Source organism: Falco naumanni, chromosome 7 (assembly GCF_017639655.2).
Source record: "Falco naumanni isolate bFalNau1 chromosome 7, bFalNau1.pat, whole genome shotgun sequence".
Taxonomy (NCBI): Eukaryota; Metazoa; Chordata; class Aves; order Falconiformes; family Falconidae; genus Falco; species Falco naumanni.
In genome coordinates this window covers 18,087,810-18,111,801 of record NC_054060.1, presented here as the reverse complement: position 1 = coordinate 18,111,801, position 23,992 = coordinate 18,087,810, and the positions used below count along the sequence as shown (strand labels likewise).

Here is a 23,992-nt window from a genome sequence, read left to right as displayed (position 1 = left end):
TGCTTGCTCTGTGCTGAAGGTTTTTTTTTTCTCTTGTAAGGGTAAGGCATCGTGCTTTCAATGCTGCAACAGCTTGCTGATGCTGAATGGGATGCACCTGTGGCCCCAGCTGCTCCAGATGGGATTTCCACTCAGTGGCTTGCACTGGCCTGGTCCTCCGCTGAGCACAGTAGGCCAATTTAACTCAAAAACTTACCATAAAACTCCACCATCACCACTCTGCATCCCCACCACCACACACACTCTTTTTCCTCTTTACGTAAGATGAACATTTTGGTGTGCACGTGTTGTGTGTTTGATACGTGTATTATTTGCCCAATACAAGTTATGTCATTTGGCCACTGTGACTTTTTAGAGGTATCTGACCATAAATGACAGCAAAATGTTATTTAGCCTTTAGCAAGTATAATCCTGAGGTAACGATTAGATACTGGATAGCAGCACAGCAGAAACAAAGTTACACTACCAGCAGCATTAACTGCGGGTTCCTTGGTGGATGCGCTATGCAGGCTCATCCCTGGATGCCACATACTAAACCGAACCAGGGACTTGATTCCAGCAAAAAAAGTCCTTGTATACCCCAAAGCATTTCCATCAGGATCAGTTCTCTGGTCTGATTGCTCACCTAGCCGTGCAAGCTCTTAGGCCAACCCAACAGAGGCAGAGCAAGCTTCGAAGCGCTGAATTGCATCAAACAAAGGGAGGGTGCCCGTGGGTGTGCTTCCAGCGGAGCATCTGAGCTCCTCTTGCCCTGCTGTGCCTCAGCGTGGGCCAGATAGAGACCTGAGCCAGGTTAGTGGCAATGTGGGGGGGGGGGGGGGAGAGGAACTGGGGTGCTGCTCTGCTTCCCCTCAGTCCACTGAGAGCACTGTGATCCAGCCGTGCCTCCTGCCTTCAGCTCCTGCTCAGCACCGGGCGGGCAGCTCTTCCAGAGCCTCTAAAACACGAGGAATCCCCATGGGCTCCCAAGTGACTCCCACAGCCCAGCTGAGATAAAAACCAGGTAAAATCCTGGTGGCTGCAGCTGATGGAGGCGATAATTTTGGTATCAAAAGAAATGACCCCCATGGTGGCCTGCCTTTGGCTCCCCTGGGCTGGCAGCGCCTTGACACAGGCTTGCTCCTTGCACTGGGGTGTTGCCTTTAGCGGTTTAGCCTGAATTCTTGGTGGAACGGTTCTGGTGTAAGTCCCAGTTTCACGTGGCCCTTCAAACATCCCAGTATCCATCCCCAAAGCAGTGTTGTGCGCAGGGGTGTTTGCAGGGCGAGAGCCTGGGTGCATGTGAGGGGGAGGAGGTGCTGGGAACATGCCTTGAAGGCTTCAAATTTGTTTATCTTCACACTCCTGAGAGGTGATCGCTCTCCTGTGACAGGGCAGCGAGCTGGAGGGAGCAGCGCTGGCAGAGGGGAGATAAACCCATGGGGCACAGGCTGCTTTTGGCCAAGTGGCCTCTCCCTGACCAGCAATTCCTTATGTCTCTGTGAGATGAAATGGGACAAGAGCAGCAGGAAGCCTCCTCCAATCCTTCTTTTTAATAGTTCCTTGGGATAAATTGCAGATAAGAGGAGAGGCTGCATTGTTAACAAGCTGAGAATGCAAAGACAAAGGAAAGGGCTGCAAGCTTTCACAGCAAAAATAAAAAGGTATCTGTAGCACGGTATATTCAGCAGTTTGTCCAACTGCTAGTCAGTCGCTGATTTGCCTTGGTTTTCATTTGGTTTATTTCCAGTAATTGTTTCCTGATAGCAATCATATAGAGGAAAAGGGGCAGAAACGGTTTGCCTGTTTCCTGGTGTAACAGCAGAATGAAGGTAACTTACACAAGGATGAAAGGAGACCGTATTTCATGCCTGTTGCTAAACAAATAGCTGCCGAACATGGGTTGTCATGATAAGCAAGAAAGACGCTAACAAAAAGCTGCCTCTATCTGGAAGGTTCGTGAGATTCCTTTGTAGATTCAAACAGAGAAAGTGGTAACCTAGGAGATATTTTCTTTCTGTTCAGTTATTCTTAGTTTGATACTTATTGTATCGACCCAGTGTATTAACGCTTTGAGTTATAGAAGATAACATCGGAGTACAGTACTGAAGCATTTCCAGGATTTTGTTTTGCTGTCTTACTGGGGAATGGGTTGAGAGGGGGGGACTGTACTCAGCCAATTAAAAAATACATACATTGCAAATGCAGTTTATGGGGCAGCTCTTCTTCACCTGCTGGCCATTCCTGCTCCTTGCTGCGATTTCCACATATGCATAAACCCCTAATGAAGTTACTCTGAGTGTTTCAGTGCACAAATTCCAGCTGCGGCTGCCCGTCTGCTGTCGCTTTGGTCCCAAGCCAGCCGAGCACCGAGGGCTTACCTCCCAGGAATGCTGAGCATCCCTGAAGTCAGGGGTAGTAAACAGTGCTCAGCACCTCGTGGGGGAGCCCAGGGAGGCACGGCAGAGGCGTGCAGGCTGCCCTGGCCTGGGAAATGTTCATGGCAGTTTGGCTGAGCTGATCCAGGGCAGCCACTGGCCCATGCTATTGCCACACCTTCAGCTGCATGTCGCAACCCTTGGCGTTTCACCATTCCTTTTACACTGCAGAGAGACAAACCAGGAGAAAGGAAGCTCTGTGGAAAAAAGGAAGAGTTTTCTGGCAGGTGACATGCCCAGAGGAGCTCACTGCAGGCAGAGGAGCATCAGCTGTAGCGTGAGGGCTGGGAGAAAGAGCATGGAGCTGTGGTAAACCCAGAGTCCACGTGGGAAGAGCTCTACGCTGTGTGCAAGGGGAAGAGTGCTTGTGGGATCAGCTCTGCCCTCAGGTGCCTGCTCTCCGTCTGTAGCTGTGTGGTTTCTTAAATGTACCACGACGACATGATGTCTTCCATCTAGGAAACAACAGAGTGACTGAGCAAAAACACTTTGGTATTTTTCCCACCTTCCAGCAGCAGCAAACAGGCACGGCAGAGCGAGGAAATGCACTTTGCCAGATCCCTGTGAGGCTGCTTTTCCATACTGCCTGCGGTTGCCTCCAGCAGTAGGGGTGGATGGTGGGGAGTCCTCTTTCTCCTGCTGAAACTCAGGGCCTGGTCCCTTTGCATTCTGGTGTGACAGGCCTCCAGAAGAGAGGGTGAAGGCCGGGAGCCTGCTTGCAGGGCACTGTGGAACAGCCTGGCTGAGGTGCACCCACCAGTTTGGGCCAGCAGAGTGCTGTTGCGGAAGGTAGCTGGAAGGAAGAAAGAAAACGAATTGTTAGAGCAGCAAATAATTGTACTCCTTCCACTTTGGTGTTTGTTGGTTTATAACCAGATGAGATCTGTGTTAAAATCCCTTTGTCAAGGAGGTGTGCTGTTCCTGTACAGGAAGGCTCCCTGGAGAGAAAGTTCATTAGCATCCCGAGGGCTCATCCCAAGGTGTGTTTGCCCATCTGCTCGGGGAAGGAGTGACTCTCCTTTGAGAAGGCAAAGGAGATGGCAACTGTACGCAGGTTCAAAATGAAGCAAGAATCCACTAAGTGACCAAATGTGCCAAAAGTAAACATTTGTATGGTGGGTCTTAATAGAGTTAGCTTCACGAAGTGTACATCTGTGAATACAGTTGTAATTGGGTCGGGAGTTTGGCATGAGAAACAAGAAAGTGTCTAAACATGCCTACGGTGACACCAGATCAAAAACACTTCGAGCAAGAACTGCAAAGAAAAAAGGGGCTTCCCTGAGAAGAAGGGTTAATGACACCCCGCCGGGGGTGCCGCGTGGTGGCAGCCTGTTAGCTGGGTCTTGAGGACTCCACCGGCTGAAGGCAGCGCTGAGCCGGTGCAAATTGCCATAATTCCCCTGTAGTTAATAGGGCTCCGGCAATTACCGCTGCTCTCAGCCTGCGCTGAAAAATGACAGCCGCTCCAATGCTGCCGCAGCAGTGCTAAACTGCCCGTGGTGACTGTACCCCCCCTGCACCCCGCGTGCCTGTAGCCGCAGCTTGCTTCACGCCACCGGTGACACACGGCAGCTCCGTGTGACCTGCCAGCAGAGGCGGAGGACAAGCTGGGACCTGGCACTGGTACCAGGGGAGGGTTGAGCCTCTGGGGCTGGGAGCAGGGAGGGGACCGGAGTAATGGTTTTATGTTGGTTTGAAAATGAATTTGGGCTCCTGGACCCTGCTACCACCCCTTATAGGCAGCAGCTAACTGAGGATATGTGCCAGCGGGGACCCTCAGACCACGGTAAGCAGCTTTCTCCCCACCTCTCCTGTTTCCCACCCATGGGTGCTCACCCCTGTCCTTTTCCGTCCCACAACGTTATGGTGTTACAGCAGAGCTGTGCAATGCCAAACCAGGGGAATGGATCGTGTGGGCAAAGCCACGTTCCCATCTCTGAGCTTTTCAGGTCAGGTGGGACATGGCAGCCTGTGGGCACCCAGCTGGGGCAGTTTGTGGCCGTGCCAAACGCCATCCGTGCTGCTGTGACTGCTTTTCCCAGACCGCGGGAATGAGAGCTAACGTGATGCTATTCTTTTTCTTAGGTAGGGCTGAAATGCTTAGCGCAAAATTGACCATAGACCAAACTGAACTATTTCTGGCTTAAGGTGAAAGAAATAAAATTGGTCTTACGCAAGAAAAACCTTATTCTAACCTGGAAAGAAACTGCGTTCTCCACCCTGGGCTTGTGGCTGCAGACATCCCATAAATGCAGAGTTCACCTTGGGAAGCTCCAGTTACAGGTGAATTTTCAGATGCTTTCCTTTTCCTGAGGCTGCTACGTTCCATCCCAGGGAAGAGTCCTGCCTGTTAGTTCCCTTTCTGCATGTCAGTAATGCTTCAAAGCATATAAACATCATGGTCATACGTTCGTTCACTTCGTTCACGTTGGGAAAGTCCCTTTCTCTCTTTGCTGGTTCATAATGGGGCCAAAATCCTGGATTTACGGCCGCAGCCCAGTTTAGCAGTCCTGGATGGATTGACAGCTGCCCTTACACGCACGCAGAAGGGCAGTGGAGCAAAGCCCTGAGCTAGATCTATTCATGTCAATCTGCTTGTTAAAATCTTTCTTTTCAGGAAACACATCACCTGGGCTTGCCGTGGCTGAGGGTGAAACTGCACCGTAAGGTACATCAGGTTATTTACAGACAGCAACCCGGGCAGCACGCCATATTCCAGTAGCACTTCAAAGAGAGCTCTTACTAGTGACTTGGGTTTTAAGGCATTGAGGAGCTGACTTCTGAAGTATTAAAAGTTATTATTTCTTTGCAAGATGTCTGCAGCTTGTGTGCACACCCCAAAAGCTAAGACAACCATAGAAAAGGGTTTATATGGGTACGAAAAGAACCACAAACCCGGGAAGTTTGCATAGCTTTCCATGTATGCCAAAAATACAGCCAAACAAAAAAAAAAAGTCAGTGTTGGTGACAGAAGAAAAATTGCTGCCCTGCAGCAAAGTAGGCACAGCTGTGTTCATGTTGGCTGGCAACACCTTGTACTCATCCTGGAGAGCCATTCTAGCTCTCTCAAGGTAATGCTGCTGTGAGATGGCTAGCCAGGTAGATAATTGTGTTTATTGGCTCCACATTTACTAACACGGAGTATTTGACAAAGTTATGGCTGGCGGTGCCTTTAAACTGTGGGTCAATGGGTTTATTAGCTGGCAGTGAAGTATGAATTTAGATATGCTATCGCAAGTCTGCGCTATCTCTAATTCAATTAATTACTGGAAAATGTGTTAACATAATGACTTCTAGCAAATTAAGGAGGGAGAATTTATGCTCTTCTAGTTACAGGGCTGTTTAATTCTAGTAAGGAATTAATTATTTGTTTTGCTCAACAGAAATGTGAAAACGGAAATATCGGTGTTTGCAGCTGCCCAGACCCAGGCACAAGGAGCGCTTCAGCGGGAAGCACTTTTCTTTGTTAAGCCATTTAAGACAAATATTGCATTTGATCTCACGAGTCAAAGCCTCCTGCTGGCACAGCATAGTCCAGGGAGACGGTAAAGCGGTTTCCCCGCCACAGCAGAATAGAGCAGTGAGCACAGACATCACAGCTAATGGAAACCAGCCCACAAGTAGGACTGCAACTTGCTCTCTATCCGTGGGCTTTTTTTATGTCCCCCGGTCTACCAGGACCAACTCCTGCTTCAGAAAGGGCTAGTGAATAGGGCAAGGGGGTGTCCCTCCTGGGATGGTGGGGTAGTGCCCGCTGCTGGGTGGTACAGCACAGCACCCGCTCGTGCCTGCGGGAAGCAGCACCCTGCTGCGCCCAGGGCTGCAGGGAAATAACATTGCATCTAACCCGGGACAGCTTCAGCCTCTCCACCAACTGATCAAAGCACATGGCATAGGAACGTTACTGGGAAAGGCGTTCCCTGTTGGTGTTTGTCATCTTCCGCCGGGAAATCTCAAATTCAGGTCACTCTGATCAACCAGAGTTCAGCAGGAGAGAGTAGAGTACAGGCATGAGCTGCAAATGGAAGTCGTGAGTTTGCCACTAGAATGAAAGAATGAATGTTTAATCATTAATTATCAAAAATAATATAAACAACATTACTGGTGACACTTTTTTTCATAGTTCACGCTTTTCTGACTGCCTAAAATAGAACACCGGGGAGATTTAACTGATCAAGTGGATCCTGTTGCTGTATTTGCTCCTACTTGGACACCACAGTGGTGCACGTGCGGTTCTGCTCTGCAAAGTGACTGTGAAACTGCCTGGATGCCTTTTGGGTAACTGATTTGCATGTAAAGCAAATCTTTCCTAATTACTTTTCCTGAAAACTCGTGCTAAGATCAGAGCAAGCTCAATTCTTCTGCTCATGTATTTTTGACAAGTAAGGAAGGTGATATAGGTCAAACTATGGCTTATGTCATGTTTAGATAGCTCTGGTTTTCTCCTGAAGGCTTTTGGAGGAGTCACGGGCTGAGGCTGTAGCCGGTGCCGGTGATGATGCAGCAGAAAGGACCAAGCTTGGCTGCCAGCTCGCGGCTCTGTGAGCTTTGCAGTGCTGGCAGGAACAAAAAGCTGTAAAAACTTGCCTGTCACTGAAGTCAGCAGCTCTCACAATGAATGCAAACAGGGGGCAAATGTGCTGAGTAAGAAGATGCCTTCCTCGGCGGTAACTTTAGAAACTAGAACTCTGCACAGACAAAAAAAAAAAAAAAAAAAAAAGAGCTTAGAAATCACTCGCTGCAAGCATGGAGGGGAAGCTGAAAGCTTCAATGGTAGCGGCACCCTTTGAGTTGACGGTGTTTCACGTACAAACCGGCCCTAGGGTGCTGGCAGCGCAGCGCTTCGCTCCGTGCGTCTTGCTGTTTAGCTGCACGTGGGCAGCTGCGTTTTGGGCTGGGGGCGGCTGCAACCCTGGGGCTGCTTTCTGGTGCAGAGGGAGCGAGGGGCGGCTGGTCCGCGGCAGCGGCGCCCTGCCCCGCACGGCCATCTGGAAGTGGTTTTACCGGTGCTGTGCGAAGGGGTCAGCGGCAGCGGCGGACAAAATGGCACTCCGTGAGCGAGCGGCACGCAAAAAGTCAGCGGCGGGTGCGGGACAGCCCGGTTCAGCGGGGTGCGGGGGTGCTGTGCCGAACCGGGGCGCCGCTGCACCTGCCCCGGCCCCCCCCCCCCCCGCCGTGGGGTGTCCCCCGTGGGCAGCCCGGTTCGGACACAGCACCTCGGTACGGGCGGCTCGGGCTCAGCGCGCCTTTTGCTGGTGGGACCGGGGGGCTGCGGGGGGGCCCTGCGCCGGGAGCACGGCCGGCAGCGCCCGCCCCGGCCGGGGGGGCTCAGCCCCCACCCACCCGCGAAGCGCGTGGCCCGGGAGCCGCCGTCGGGGCCCCGCGCTGTCCAGGAGAGGCGGCGGCTGCGGGGGCCGCGCCGGGCACCCCCCGCCCCGGGAGGGGGGGGCTCGGCCCAGATGGCGCCAGAGCCCGTCGCCCCTCGTGCGCGGGGCCAGCGGCTCCTGCCGCCCCCCCCCCCGGGGTATTGTCCGCCGCGGCCCCCCGCCCCGCGGCCCGCCCCGTCCAGCCGCGTCCCTCCCTCCCCCGCCCCCCGCCCAGCCCGGCCCCTCGCCCCTCTCCTCCCCAAAGGCCAATGGAGACGAGATGCGGAGAGTAGGGCCGGGACGGGCGCGCCGGGGCCGCTCCGTCCGTCCCCTGTCTCCTCCCCTCGGCCGCTGACCGGTCTCTCTCGCGGCGGCCGGGCCGGCGGGGCATGCCAGCCGCCTCCCGCTAAATGGCGCCGCTCCGCCGCCGGGCGCTGCTGCGGGCGCTGCTGCGGGCTCTACTGCTCCCGCTGCCAGGTGGGTCCGCGCGCCCCATTGTCCGCCCGCGCCCGCTCCCGGCTCGATCAACCCCGAGGCGGCGGGACCGGCCGGAGCGGGAACCGGCCCCGCGCTTTGTTCGCGCCGCGACGGAGCGGGCGGGGGTGGGGGGGGCGCCCCGCCGACAGGGGGCGCAAGCGGGCCGCGGGGGGGGGTTCGCGCGCGGCAGTGAGCGACCGTTAACGAGCCACGAGCTCGCGCCCTCGGGATGCCTGAGGGGCCGTGCGGGGCGCGGGGCCGTGCGGGGCGCGGGGCGGTTTGCGGCCCCCCCGCTCGCTGGCGCGGGGCTCTCGCTAACGATGCCCTGTAAAATCAGCCTTTTACGAGCCGCCCCGCGCCGCCTCCGCTGGCGGGCCGGTGAAATCAGCGAGCGGCGCGGCGAGGGCCGCACCTGTGCGGCAGCCCCGCCGCAGCGGGGGGTCCCCGGTGCCCGGCCGCCCCCGCGGGGTCAGGCGCTGCCGGTGCGGGCTCTGGCTCGCTGGCCCGTTGGCACAGCGCGTTGGCAAACGAGGCGAACGCCTGGGTGTTGCACGGCGTGGTGCCTTTGCTCCGCTTGGAGCCGGCCCCGCGGGTTTCCCGGAGTTTTTCCCGAGTTTTCCCGGAGTTTTCCCAGTTGGGAGGGCTGGGAGCCCTCCACCGCGCTTACGGCGTGCGGGGGCGCCGCCAGTGCGTTCGGCAACTGGCGCATCCTACTGACAGGCGACGTCTTTCTCCCTCTCTCTTAGGAGTGTGGTGCTTTAGCGAACTGTTTTTTGTGAAAGAGCCTCAGGATGTTACTGTCTCAAGGAAGGATCCGGTGGTTTTAGACTGCCAAGCCCGTGGAGAAGCTCCTATAACTATTACGTGGCTGAAAAATGGAGGCAAAGTATCTGAAAGTGAACGGATCTACACCTTATCCAACGGCTCGTTATATATCAGTGAGGTGGAAGGAAAGAAAGGAGAGCTGACTGATGAAGGATTTTACCAGTGTTTAGCTCTGAACAAATATGGGGCCATTCTCAGTCAAAAAAGCCACCTCACACTAGCAAGTAAGTTTCTGCGCCTGTTTGTTAACCTGCTCCTGAGTTTGTGACAGCAATTCCCTGAACACCACACAGACCTCTTGTTTTGATTGTGTACCTGAAAAGACAAATTACACAAAAACCCCAAAGTGCGAGTCAATTCTGCAGAACCTTGGTTTTATTTCAAGTGTTTAAAGATTGTGAGCAAAACTTGTGGTATCCCCTTTTCAAGGACGTGATGTGTCAGAAGCAGTGCAGCCACCTGTGAGACCTCGTGGGCAGTGGTACCTTGTGTGGGCACCTCATGTGGGTCACTGGTGTCCAGAGCAGGTGGTGATGTGCAGTTGTGCTTGCAACGGGCTACAGAAGCCCTGGGTCTTGCTTCCCAGTTGCTGTTCAGGCAGCCTTAGAAGGGTTATTCGCAAATCTGATAAAAAAAAATAAAATGATTCTATGTTCTATAGCTTGACGTTGTGTTGTGTCATCTTGAGGCAGGGCGGAGTGGTTAACAGAGCTGGCTGTCTTTGGGAGGAGAAAGAGAGGAAAGGTTTTTTGGGCAGCCGTGAGGGTTATGTTACCAAGCCCTTGCTTTTCTGATATGTGTGTTCAGCCAAGCAGATGCAGGTGCTGTCCCTTTTGGGATTCCTCTGGAACAGACCATAAGGGCCTGTTAGGTGGTTCCACTAGGATGTGAGAGTCACGTTTCTAGGGTGACTCCCTGCTGCTGGATGAATGGCGAAGGGAATAGTTGTAAGTACCTTTATGGCTTTAACATTCTGACCCTGAGTGCATGTTGCTCTCTGTTTTCCTAGCATCTTTAAATGTATTGAGGAATAGATGCGTGTTGGGAACTGGATGCCGTGCCTCTTTCTATGCCAGTGCAGAGCTTTGCCAGTAGACTGCTTCTACAACACTGTTCTATGATTCTATGATTTTTTTTGCTTTCCAGAGGTACACAGAGTCATTGCAAAGGAAGCGTAATGCAGAGAGTACACAGTTTATGTGGTCTTCTCGTGTTCCCTGTATAATAGGACTCAACTGATGAACTTAATCTAATAGGAAAAGGCTTCCTTTGACCTCTTAAACCCTCTTCTCAGTAGCAAGTTGCATGAAACTGTGGTGCTGATACCTCAATGGAAACTTGACATTAGTTGTAAATTGCAAGTTTTACCAAATTCAGTCTGAAACCGGTTAAAGCAATTGGAACATTAAGTTACATTAAAAGATGCCTCAGTGTTAACATCTGTCATTTTTTCTGTGTGCTTCTGAATTGAGTGTAAAAACTGTCCATAGATATCCCAGGAAGGTGTGAAATTCCTTGTCCAGTGAGCGACAGCATTGGGCATTTGAAAACCAGCCTGGAAGCAGGTGGCTCCAAGTACGCGATGAGGTTTTCACATGCTGTAAGAGGCTGATCTGTGAACTCTTGATTTCAGAAACCTTAATACTTTTGTGTCATGGCATCTTACTCATATAGAGGATCAATAGACCAAGCAGTTCTTGGGTACTTTGCATAAAAAGGGGAAAAATGAAGTATTAATATTGTTATTTAAATTCACATCATTGGGTTTCATTAACAGACTGAAGAAAACCTTTCTTAAGAGGATAAGATTATTTTTTTAAAAATAAAGTAAAGCAGTGGCTGATGGATCCCATGTGTAGGACCGTGGAAAATTTAGGGCCCTTTTAAATAGGAGACATTGCAGTATAAGCTCTGTGCTCAGTATCAGAGAACTTCTGGAAAAGTAGTACAGAGCACTATCGTAGTACAGCATAGTAATATACTTGTAGTATCTGGTTTTATCCAGGCAGTACTGAACTTTTATAAATGTTTGTTTCTCACATGCACATTATTTCACCAGAAAGAAGGTTTAATTTTGTTTTGATTTTTTGATAATGAAAGACCTTCACCAAGGAAGAGTTATGAACCAACAGATTGCATGCTGTGGAGAGAGACTTTTAGTTTGCAGCCCCCTCCCCCAGACTGTGACAAAAGGTTTCTTTTTTTCTTTGCATACTTGAAAGGTTTCCTATGGCTGTTGGAGAAAACTGGAAGAGATTGTGGATCCATAATGATCACAGTAGGTGCTGTTGACTTAGCGATTAAGTGGTTAATAGTGGCCAAACACGGAGTTATGCTATGTAGCAGCCACCTCTTTTGAATCATACTCCAATCTGATTGGTTTCAGAATGTCATCTTTACTATGAAACTGTGAAATAAGGCAGTAATTTGTATCGTTATATTTTGAAGCCCATAACACATGCGCAAAATTAGTTTTATATCTCATTTTTACAGTGTTTCTGCCAGCTATCGTGAGTTGATCAGACTTCACAGACGTTTCAAGTGAAATAAATTAAAAGTCTTGTGAGGGATTTTGTAGGCTTACAGTTTTGCTTAGAAGCAGTTGTCTGTTGCTGCGAAGGCAAATTACCGTGTGGTCAGGGTGCAGAAGGAACTATACATATTAAACAGGTGGAGAATAGGCATTAAATGGGCATTCTTTCTTTGGAGGAAAAAAGCAAACTCTCTCTCTTCAGTCACTGGTAGCAGCAGGGCGCGAGGATGTTCTTTTACTTTGCCTGGTCAGAGCTTTTGCCAGTAAGCTTATCTTTTGCTTCAGAATTGTAATGTTTAGTGTGGCATTTGGAAATCAAAAACTTTAATCTGTCCAAGAGTTTAAGATTTGAACACACAAGGAGATCAGGTCTTGGTTTCTAAAGTTAGGAACTGGAAGCTGAAGGTTGCACTCTTGGCAAGAATTCCATTATTCATGTGCAAATTAAGAATTCACAGGGTTAAAAGGTTAGAAACTGGCCAGGATGAGGTTTACCCTTGTGATAAAGAGCAGATGACCCTCATTCATTGGCCAAAGCTTTCATGTAGCTCCTCTGCAAAGTTAGTGATTGCCATGAATTGTTCTTGAGGAATGCAGAAATTCAAATGTGAGCAGGCCTTTCCTTAAGTGTCACTATGGAGCCTTATCTCCCGAGCACATCAGAGTAGGTCTGGAGGGACAGGGTTCCTCCCCAGAGGCCCCAAGGCTTTGCTTTCCTGTTGTTCATCCATGCACAAAAGAATTTGACTAATTTAGGGCTTTTTTTCGGTGAGATCCCCCTACTTTTTTAAAGAAAACTCTGGGGCTGAGGTACTGCTTAGGTAAAAATAAATACTAGTTTCAGTACATGCTTGTAGTTGCTTCCAAAGCAGGATTATTGTTGTGGGGGGAGAGGAGGAGGTTCCTGTGTGGTTCTTTTGTGAGGCAACATGTGGGGGTAAAACACTAATAATAAAGAGTATGAGTTACTCAAAATTCGACTTACTGCTGCCTATGCTAATAAGAGAGGTCTCTCGAATGGAATGTAAAAGGAACGTAGACTGTGGAGAAAGTCTAAGCACTTTTGGTACAACTTGGAATCAGCCAGAAAAAAACAAGCTGAGTTTTTTGTATTCCTGCATTTTTAAATTATGACTATTTTACCACAGTTAACTAAGATGCTGTCTAAAAATAAAACTAGACTTCCAAGGAGATGGTGTTAACGATAAATGGAGAAGGTGGATCGCACTCTGAAGCTAGCAACACAGGCTTTGGGCAGTGATTGGACAGGGTGCTCGTTTATTTCCTTTTCACAAAAACTGGAAATTGGAGTCTTAAGAGGGTTGGATGGGATATATGCAGCTGGGTAGGAGAGTTCCTAGATAACCCTTTCTTCTCTTGTAACTTGGCTAAATTGTTTTTAATGTTTGTGGATGACAGGAAACATAAGCCCAATTCTTCATGTACAGATTTCTGCATTTCACAAGAGTGAAGGTTGTGCAAGCAGAAGTTTTCTGGGAACATGCTGCTGGAGGGAAACTGCATGTGCGTGGTGCACTGCAGTTTGCAAAACGCTGGGCCTTTTACACGTAGCAGGGTATACTTTGTGGAGGGTTTGCAATTTTGCTTACCTGCTGTGGCAGTGATGTGACTTCTGGTCCCACTGTTGTGCCAATAATGAGCAATATTTATGTTTTAATATCAGAGTAGCATCTTTTGCTCTGCTTTTAAATACTTGCACTTAAGAGTGCATCCAGCTGAGCCTTATCCTGTACTGTGACAGTCATGTTTTCTTAGCAGTTCCAGCTGTTTGTTCCCACTTCTGCATTGTGCTGTTCCTTGTGTGGGCACAGCTGCACGTGTGGTTAACTGAACAGGGAATTGATCTGGGTTAAAATAATAGAATTAAAACAAAAGATGGTGTTAACCCAAATGAGTTCCCTGATGTGGTTTGTCATGGAGCCACTCACAGCGATTGCACTGGCATAACTGAGAGGAGTGATGTGGAGGTGGAAAGACTTAGTGGGGACAGAGGAAGGCTACTGAGACTTAGACTGTCACAAAAATAGATGTTCAGCAAACTAAAGTCTTTGTGGAACATGTGTGTAGGCAAAACCTTTGCCCTTCTGCTACTAATTTTTTTTTTTAAATTAGTTTTAGTGTCTTGCCCTAAATGAAGGGATTAACAGCTGTGGTGTAACAATACAGTTATCAGTTTGTATGGAACCTGTCATTTCAGGTGTCTTCCAAATGCATGTAGACCTCAAAGGTGTGTTTAATTACTTTAAATTATAATGGATAGAGGAACAAATCCTGAGATGGAAGGGTGGGGTTAGGGAGCAGAAGTGGTTTTTGACTGAGATGGAAGTGAAATGACAGTTGTAGACAATGATCTTGTATTAAGAGATAGGAAAGTCTTAATGCTGTAGAACTGGTGTGCATATGGACAGTTTGAGGAACGTCTTTAGGTTTTTACAAGTGCTGCATTATTGCTATTGCTTTGATTAGGTGATTTGAATGTCCTGAGAGTATAGTCCATTTCTAAGGTGAGAGTGTGCATGGCTGAACCTTTGTGCATTTAAATTCCAGTATTGAAGGCAGGAGGAGCACGTTTAATGTCTCAGCAATGTCACTTGATAACAGTGAAGAAGAGCGGTATGATTTTTCTTGTTTGACTGAGATACATTGAAGAAATAAGAAAACTGGCAAATATTCTCTTCTGAACTCTCTTTCTTTTAGAATTTTCCTCTAGAACTCCCCCAGTTGTCTTTTGACCTGAAGTCCTACAACACCTTTACAGAAGAAATTGTCAACATCCTTTTAAGACATAACCACTACTTTTTTTCTCTCTTTTTTTTTTTTTTTTTTTTTTTTTGGCACAGGGGCATTCCCTATTCTTTCAGCAGTGACTGATCTGCACTTGTAAAAGCTCTTCCACAGGCTGAAGGATGGGCTTTTGTATTGTTGCCAGGACAAAAAAAACTGTATAAAACATTACTTACTGCACATGAACAGTGTTTGTTTCCACTACCATGTTACTAGAGTAGTAAGCTTTTCATGGCTTTCCTCAACACTTCAGTTCCAAGTTTGTGTTGAGTATAATGCCAAACTGAGGCATTTCATACCCTTGCTTTTCTTCCTAGCTAGTAAGGCTGAAGCTGTTATGGCTTTTACTAGTTTTTATCACTGTAACTTTATAATGTATAAAGTTTTTACCAGCTTCTTTTTAAAGGAATGCCCAGTCTTATTGGGAGTGTACTGTATAGCTAGTAAAACCTTCACCTATGTGAGAAATGTTGAAGGAAAGCATGATACCGTGCTAGAAGTTATTCAGAGCTGTGACTAGAAGCACTCAGTTCTTACCTGGTGCAAGATCTACGTGTGATATGTGCACTAACTGTTGAGATTTCTTTCCTACTTGCAAACCAGTGTATGGCAGCAAGGGATGCTGTTCTGTTCTTGCAGTGTGGTGCTCCCCCCCACTGCTCCCTTGCTTCCTCCTCCCTCTCTCTGCATTTCTTGGTGTAGAAATTGTTGAAAGGGCATTCAATAAGGCCCCCTTTTGTCAGCCAGCTCTGATTATCCTAAAGAAAAGGATCTCACTCTGAGCAGTTGTTTGCCTAGAGACTTGTTGTCACGTCTTCACAATTTAACAGCTGTGGCTATTGATGGTGTGCAGAACAATTTAAGACAATGACAAAAGAGAATCTTGGAGGAAGAATTCAAAAGTTACTAAGCGTTTTCCTACAGAAATATGGTGGTTTCCATTGTTGGGCAAATTTGTGCTTAGTTTTTGTGTGTTTTCTTCAGTTTTTTGTATTTTTCCACATCTTATCTCCAAAATTGTGGACATAATCTTTTGTTTAGTTTTGCATTGGTTTTTTTGTTTCATCAATAGGCCCAGCTGTTAAATTGGGATTGATTACTTCCAGTCTTTATAACTGGTAATCACCACCTAAGTGAAAAAGTAATCAACAATGTCAAGTCTCCACATTTTGTTGAGTAAGTGTGGGTTGTATGGTCAACATTAGTTACTAGGGTCAACCTCCATGTAGCTTTTAAGCAGCAGCAGTTTAAGCAGCGTCTACATTTTAAAGTTGATTGTCTCAGCAATTGAGCTAGAGGTGAAAAAAAAAATCACACTAGATGATCTGTCGGGAGTTAGAAATCCATCTGGCAGCCTTCCAAAGCCTACATCTATAGTGGAAACATTTTTTGTTTGTATGGATGAAATGACTACTTTTTTAATAGATTGAGATAAAGAGCAGGTATAGGAAGGAGATGGTTGTGAAACCAGTGGAGTGTGGAGGGTTTGTCTGTGACTTACTTTATGAAATTACTGTGACCTCCTATGTTGTTTTTTCTATATATAACAGTTTTGGAGGGAGATGGCCTTCCTAATGTATTAGAGGAAAATGTAAATAAGCAGTACTAGACAGATTTTCTTTATTGCTTTTGGTTTGTTTCATAACTCTCAACAGTAATTCTGGTTAGTTGGGTTTTTTTTGTTGTTTTTCCAATAAAATAAAATTTGATCTCTTAGGTGAGTGGAAGTTTTTTTGTTTTTAACAATGTGAATGCTCATGAATGCAAAATAAACTAAGTGGCACCTCGATAATACAGTTACCATCTTGAGACTCTGTTCCAAAGTGCTTGTTTTTCAATTGCTTGTCTCTGCTGGGCTTCTGGTAGGTTTCTGATAGCATCTGCGGCTTAGGGAAACAGGATCTAGGTATCATTCCCCCCAGATGCCCATAGGTCTGCTGTGTGCTTGTGAAGTTCACTTAGCTTTTTATTATCATAACCCAAAAATGACAGAGTGTGTGATCTTTGTAACTTATGGGGTAAAGGTTTCAGAGTTGCCGGTTGTTTCTGTGGCACTGTTACACTAAACAGCTTTTAAAATTCCTGCCGTGGTCAGGGTTTTGCCTGAGTTTGGCTGATGGGAAAACTATGAATTTTTCAGTAGTTAAGCTTGAGGGAGTGAAGTTTGCTTCTAGCCTGAACACTTACTTCATGGTAGTAATTGTGATAGTATTCAACGTGTACCTTCTTATTTACTGCATGTCAGAGCAGTAGAATGCAGTGTGAGGAGTGAAATACTGGAAATGAACCTGTTATGAAAGATGCAGGAACACTGGCAAGCTTTATATCAAAGCTGTTCTCAGAAATTAATCGTTAATTTGAGGCAAAAGTTGCAATGTACCAAAGTACTGCTTTACCATCTCTGGAAGGGTTACTGGGGACTTAGCTACTGGGGAGGGAGGAAGTCAGCAAGGAGTGCAGTGATTTAATCTTCTGTAATTGTGATTCTTGGGTTTGTACCTGTATAAACTGATTTCCTCTTCTGTATAAAGTGGTAAGAAAACACAGTTATTCCCATAAATTATTTGAAAATGATCTTATGAAGTTGTTTCTGCACATAGGCAGAGTTTTGAGGGAAGGAATGACTTCTGAAATACGAAATAAATGGAAGTGCACTGATTGCAAAGGTCTAGCAAAATTGAAAACAGACAAGAACTTTTGTCATAAAACTAGAAAACGGGTAGAAACCTTATCGAGTAGAGTTTCCTGCAGTCATGCGTGTGAAAGCTTGTGAGGCTCAGAGAGCATGTGATGCAGTCTGACCTAGCTCCTTCTAGAAATCTGTCCTTACTGTCTGGGATTGTTAATACAGGAAAAGAGCATAAGGGCACAAGGATGCCACCCATATTCTACATCTCTGTGGTTGTAGGGGATTTGTTCGATGAAAATATCTCAGGTGATCTTGAGAAATGAAAGAGAAGTAGAAAAGAAATGCAACTGTAATGCTTTCCTTTGGGATATTTCTTCCTGTCGCTAAATCTGGGCATTGGTTTTAACTAATGACCATACAAGAAACAGTTAGCTCCTGTAATTTTACCTTGTATAACATAAACTAAGGAATTGTTTCTCTTAAAAAAAAGAAAAAAAAAAAAAAAGAAAAAAGAAAAAAATAAGCCTGGGAAAAATGAAAATCCAAAGAGCAGGGTTTCTTTTCTGCAAAAATGATTAATAATCTGCAAGTGTGGAAGTCCTGCCTTTGGATTCCTCAGCAGACACTAAACTATTCTCTCAGTGGCTGTTTTTAAGAGACATTGCTACGTGAGAAAATACAGCTGAGCCACTGCTCAGTTAAGTCAGTATTAAAAAACGTAACCCAATCAAAATCTCAGCCGTCCCTTCTATAGGCAGTGGTCAACACTTTTCCTCTTCAGACCTTACAGTTATGCTTTAACTTCTATTTTACCAGTTTTTTCAATGATAGAGTGCTACTGAGTAAATTACATCTCCGGCTGTTGACAAGAACTGTGTTTGAAAGCGGTGCCTGCCGTAAGAGCCCTGGTAAAGTTCTCCTGGACAGCAAGGAGTGGAGTAAGGTCATTGTTGTTTCTGAGTTATGACAGAAATCTGTTGTGAAAAGCACGATTCTTAACTGCAAAGAGGATCTTTGACATCCTTTCCCATGTATAGAATCTTAGGAAGAAAACTTCCTACATACTGGCTGATGCAAAGGGACTGGTGGTAGAATGAATTTTGTCTCAAAACATTGCAATTCGCCAAATCTGTGTTCAGATGTGGAACATCTTTGCCATGCCTGTGTTTAAGTAGATGTTGGAATGGGCAACATATTCCATTCTGTATAAGTTCACAGTTCTGTTCAAAATTGGCAGGCTTTTCTGAATCACAGCTTTAGGTGGGGTGAGTACAGTATTTCAGCAAGGAGAAAAGAGTCTGTCTCTAGCTGCAGGCTGCACTGAGTGGTATATTGACACCAGAGCAGCAAAACTTACCTTGGTCTAGTCCTTCAGCCTCAGAACATGCTAAAATCATGATTTTGAATATAAAATTAGCAATGATTGACCTTGTTTTAAAAGTATGTATAATGGAAATTCATTCTTTAGTTCTGAGATGCAATAGTTCCATTTTGAAATTATTTGCGTATGAAAGACAGTTTTGAAAGAAATAATCACTTGATTGACCAGGGGTAAGGGGTACGTAAAAGTTATTACAAGCATTAAACATGTCATCTGGTGTTCTTTTAATACATGGCTGGGGGCAGTTAAACCATGTCTTTATAGCTTGTGATGTGTATCTTGTGTATAGCGATGCGTGAATGTTGGAAACTGGAGGGAGTTCTATGAACAGAAGCAACTCTATCTTCGGATTTAATTTTTAGCATCTTCAGATAATAATCTTGTTCATATTGAATGATCACACCATTTATTCTCATTTCGGTATAAATTTTCAGAATTTCTTGTGCAAAACCTTTGTGTCTTAATGGTATCACTGACAAATTGATAGAATTATAAAAGTAGAAAAAATTTTGGATATTTAATTGATCAGTGTAATTTTACCACATGTGTATTAGCTCATCTTTGGACACTCTGATAGATACACATGACTTGCTTCTAAAATCTTGGATTACACCAAAGGTCTTTCTGAATCTTTCAGTCAGGAGGGTTTTAAGCTTTGATGATATACTTTTTTTTTTTTTGGCTCTTCTTTGAGCCATTTCAGATTAAAGACAAAACAAGATAAAATATTATTAGACAAATAACTTCCTTTTCTATATCCCCTCAACCTTTGCAGCATGAGTTTCTCATGCGAAGTAGCAATGATCAGCCTTCTGTCCCCCCACTAAAGGTCATCCATCAGCCTGTTTACAAAAAGGGATTTTCAGTTCTTTTATGCTTTATTGAGAGACTTCAATGTCCTGTATGCCTTAAGGAGAGGAAAAAGTATCAAATAGAAAAGCTTCTCGTTTCTTTGCTGCTGTGTTCTGATACTTGGGATTTTCTCATCATTTGTGTCCTCTCCCATGTTCGCACTCTTTTCTCTTTCTCATGTCAGGTACAGACTAGTTTTTTGCTGCATGTAGTCATGTTTGGCAGGGTTTTCTTTTCTTTTTTTTTTTCCCCTTCTCTTTTTTCTGTTTATAAGTTGTCACATATATGCTATTATCATTGTTCTGGATTTGCAAAACTGCTTTTGGTGACCCCCCCTTTTCTTATTCCTGTCTGATGACTGCAAAGAGGCAGTCTTCCAGTGGAGCTTATTTTCACAGCTGTGGCTGGAGAGGGAAGTGTCATAAGATACTTCGAGGTCAGTTTTGACCCCAAATTTAGATGAGGTGAAAATGATTCAACAGAAGTGTAATATCTTGTCTCGAGTGGTCTGGCTGTCACTTCAAAACCAGATCATAATTATGATTGAGAAAAAGCTGTTTTGATAGCTGTTGCAATGTACAATAAAACCGGCTCAGTATTACACAGTATTGTTTTTTGTTTTACAACTTGTTACAACTGGAAGTTTCAAATAAGCCATTATCTTTTCAAAGAAACTTGAAAATTAATCTTAAGATCTTTGAACATGCAGAAGAGTTCTAAATAATTTTTTGCTTACTCCTGCTTGTACGATCTTCAATATATTGATAATTGTTCAGGTAACTTATCAGCAAATTAACTAGTGTAAATTGTTAAATTACTATTTCACTGTCCACATCAAAATCTCTAGTAAACCTCTAATAACTGTAACATGTGCCTCGGGCAGAGCTGTGCATTATGTATGTTCTTTGTAACGAGAATTTGTTGACTTTATGAAGCCATTGACGGACATTTATCATTTTGTTCATTAAACTTGTCTGTGACATCCGGCAAATTGATGTTAACTGGAAATATTCTCTGGGAGTTCTGGCTTGATACCGTCGTTTTGCCTGAGGAGAGAGAAACTTTGTACATAGCACATCCCAAATTACAAGGGTGAAACTTCCTTCCCACACCCCCTCCCCAAAAGCATAAGTGAGTGTACCACCAGATCTTTTTTAATCTTGCTTTTAATGCCTATTTATGCAGAGGACCCTGTGGCCCCCAGTTTGCAAGCAGATTTATCATTGATCTTCAATAGAAGTTGAAAGTGGATACTGCTTTTATTAGTTCGGCCAGTCTGTGCCAGGAAGGCAGCTCAATTTTATCACACGACCAAACTATTGTAAAAATGATCAGAACACAAATCTAGTGCTCTGCACAGTGGCTCATGGAACAGGTACACGTGAGTTTGTGTTCAGATGCATCAGCCTATACTCATAAAATAAGTTTTTCATTTATTTAAGAAGTGGAGACATAATTGAGCATGGGGATTTTTTTGTTTATTCCAGTTAGTAAATTTTCTTTTCCCCTCTTTCTTTCCCCTGGTATTTTTTCTTTCTTTTTTTTTTTTTTTTCCTGGTGTGAACTTTATTTGTAACAATAATTATGATTTCTAGTGTTTAGAATTCTTGGATATATATAAAACGCTAGAAGAGGTAAGCATTGATACAGTGTACAAGAAATTAACCATGGAATTCTTGGTAGCATTCATGGGATTTCAGACATTCTCAGTGCATGGCATTTAGTACTTGTTTGTAATGGTCATCATCTTTTCTTGATGGTCCTTGTTGCTGATTCTCATAAAATACGTGGTAGATGGCCAGATTCTTTGTGGGAAGCCTTTGTAATACACATTGTAGAGCACTGCTTAGTTTGGTCTTTTAAAATTACTATGTTTGGAGTGGTGAACATCATTGGTTCTGCACTTGAGCACCCAGTGTGGGAAAAAAATACATGCTTTTAACACCTGCCTGAGTTTGATTCCAGTGGATAGCTGTCTCTCATAATGGCAGAGGTTGTTAATAGGATATCTGCCCACCTGCTAGCGTTCCTGTTGTGCTACCAGCATCCAACTGTATCGGAGATCTTTCAAACAGGTATGAATGTACTAACAAATTGTGGCCTAACTGACTAAAATATTCATTAGGGGCTCAAAGATAATGTTCAGCTTGTAAAACCTTCCAAAAATTGAATATCCAAAAATCTATTACATAAAATTTTTGTCTTTTGAGAGAAAGAGTAGAGCAGTTGGCTCTTTAAAATATATTGTGTCTCACTACATAATAGTTCACTGGATTAAATGAATTTATTGATTTCTGCTTCTTTGCTGACACACATTTATGAGCAGTTTCTTTGGCACCGTGGCCACATGTCAAAGGTCATAACTTTCCTTCACTGTGGAAGAATAAAAGCTTTCAGATGGTGAATCCCTGAAATCCACACAGTGCTTTATCCCCCCCCCCCCCTTACTGTTTTTGCATGACTTTAAGATAAATAAACAATAATACTAAAATATACGCACACTTGAAAACCCTGTACTATCTATCATAAAATAATTGCAGGAAACTGTTTCTCTGCGCAAAAGGTGACATAGCTAATCTGGTAATAGGTATCATTATGGGATACATGTAGTATATTAGGCTTTTTTATGGTCAGAGGTTTTATTGGAAATGGTCGATTCTTAGAATATAATAAACATTTCTCAGGAAGAATTTTATTACAGTTTGGTTTAGTAACAGTATTTCTTTCCTGTTAGAGCTGTGTCAGAGGCATATTACACTTTGTGCACCAGAGTTGATGCTGGAAGTAGATCCTAGTGAGAGAATGAGGCACATTCATAATCTGTGCTTTGTGTTTAGGTGAACGTTTATAATGTTGACATTTTCTTTAATGCCCTTCAGCAGTAGTAGCCTGTGGGATTTTTGATGTGTACTAGGTATGAAAGTCCACTGATGACATAAACATGAAGCTATTAAAAAAGAATCTGCAATGGAATATAAAGAAGTTGAAACAGTCCACTAGTTTGCAGAAAGAGAATAATAAATCATGCTTTAAACATAAAGTGGCTGACACTAATTCTGAAGTTTTGGAACTGTAGAATAGGATGCAGTTAATGCCATATCCCTTGTGCAGTTTGTGGTGCTCATCTGATTGATAACCTGGCAGAAAAAAATACTTTTTTTTTTTTTTTTTTAACGCTGGATAGGTGTCTAACTAATGTGGTTAGCTGTGATGATTTGAAATGGCTTTCTGTGTTATCTGACGAGTGCTAGAGCTGGTTGGAGATAAGTAGGCAAGAGCAGAAGGGATTTGGGATTATCTGGGAAGAGTTTGTCTTTACTTTTTAGCAGCTACTAACTGGCAGTTTAGCTCTGACTGTCTCAAGAAACAGCAGTGTGAAGGTAACCCAACTTCCATCAGGTGTTATTTTGATTTAAAATCATGAAAATATTTGTGCTAGGTAAGGTGAAACAGGTTTGAATTGTTAGCAGGGCCTGGCTATAGTCCTCCCAGCAGGACTGTTTCAGAAGGAATAGCGGAGCCTAGAGTTATATCAATGGGGAAAAAAAAACCACCATGATTTTTTAAGAAGACTTAAAAAGTCTTCCCATTAGAAAGAGAATTGGCTGCCAAACTTTATTTTTGCATAGTAGAAGTGAAGCCTGTTGATGTTTTTAAGCGTGACTCTTGCAAAAAATACTAGTCATAGACTTTTCTTCTGCTCTATTGTTTTGTGCAAATGATGATCTTATTCTAAAGGGGCTGGTGGCACTCTGCTCTTAGTTACCGAATACTTGTATTGCAGGACTCTTTGATGTGTTAACCTTTTGGATAGGAAATTGTCATGTTGGTATCCATCTCTTTGCTTTATTATTATTTTTTTTTTAATACAGTATACTTCTGCAGGACTGTTTGTCCTGTTCCCTAGAACAAACCCAAGATGAAACTGCTTTTTTTGTATTTTTGTTTTTCATTAGGATAGCGTGGGAATGTCTGCTTAGGGAACAGAGACATGGGATTTGCTGGGCAAGTGGCCTTTTGTGTCTGGAAGTAGCTTTTGCTGTTCCTATGAATGTATTTGCAAGTTTTGGTGTCCTGTAAGTTGTGAGGAAAATTTTCAAACTTTTTTACTTTTTTTTATTTTATTTTTGTTTTTTTGCACATGTTCAGCACAGACTTACTCAGCTTGAGTAGCTGGAGACACAGAAGAGGCTGTTTGTGCTGAGCGTGTTGCTTGTGAACACTGAGCTGGGCTTTCCCTCTAAGCAGCCCTAGGCAGCTGTGGACTTGCCTTTTTTTTTCCTTGCTCTGAATTAATGAGGAGCTAAAGTGTGATCTAACACTGCCTGGAGAAACCAGCTGGCATTGAAAGCTAAAGTAAGTGAAAACAATGGTCTAATTAGCTGGAGAGGAAGTTTGGGAGGGGAAGTGGGTGAGGTGGAGGTGTGAGTCTCATGTGTCTAGAGGTCAGGAAGGGTAAGGGAAGCATACTGGTGGGAAGCAGCTAGTGCTAAGGCAAGGCTTGCGGAGCGAGGCTTGGGTTTGGCTTGGTTTGGAGACTGCCATGGGTGAAAGTTGGGAGTAGGAGAGGACCAGGGGGCTGGCAAAGACTGATACAGGAGTGTACCCGTTGGAGCAGCTGATCTTGCAGAACATGGACTTCAGAAACACAGAGAATAGCCTCCTAGTCAGGGGACCTTTAGAGGATTTAAATTGCATCACTGCTTC

The 23,992-nt window shown here is 44.9% G+C and overlaps 1 protein-coding gene across 1 annotated transcript in view; it reads left to right on the top strand.

Annotated features, from left to right (window-relative positions):
- The first annotated feature begins 8,172 nt into the window (after positions 1-8,172).
- Positions 8,173-23,992, top strand: part of PRTG (protogenin) — an 87,465-nt gene continuing 71,645 nt past the window's right edge. Inside the window, 2 exon segments of the mRNA XM_040601518.1 lie at positions 8,173-8,260; positions 9,007-9,309. Of these exon segments, the coding sequence (XP_040457452.1) occupies positions 8,173-8,260; positions 9,007-9,309 (391 nt within the window).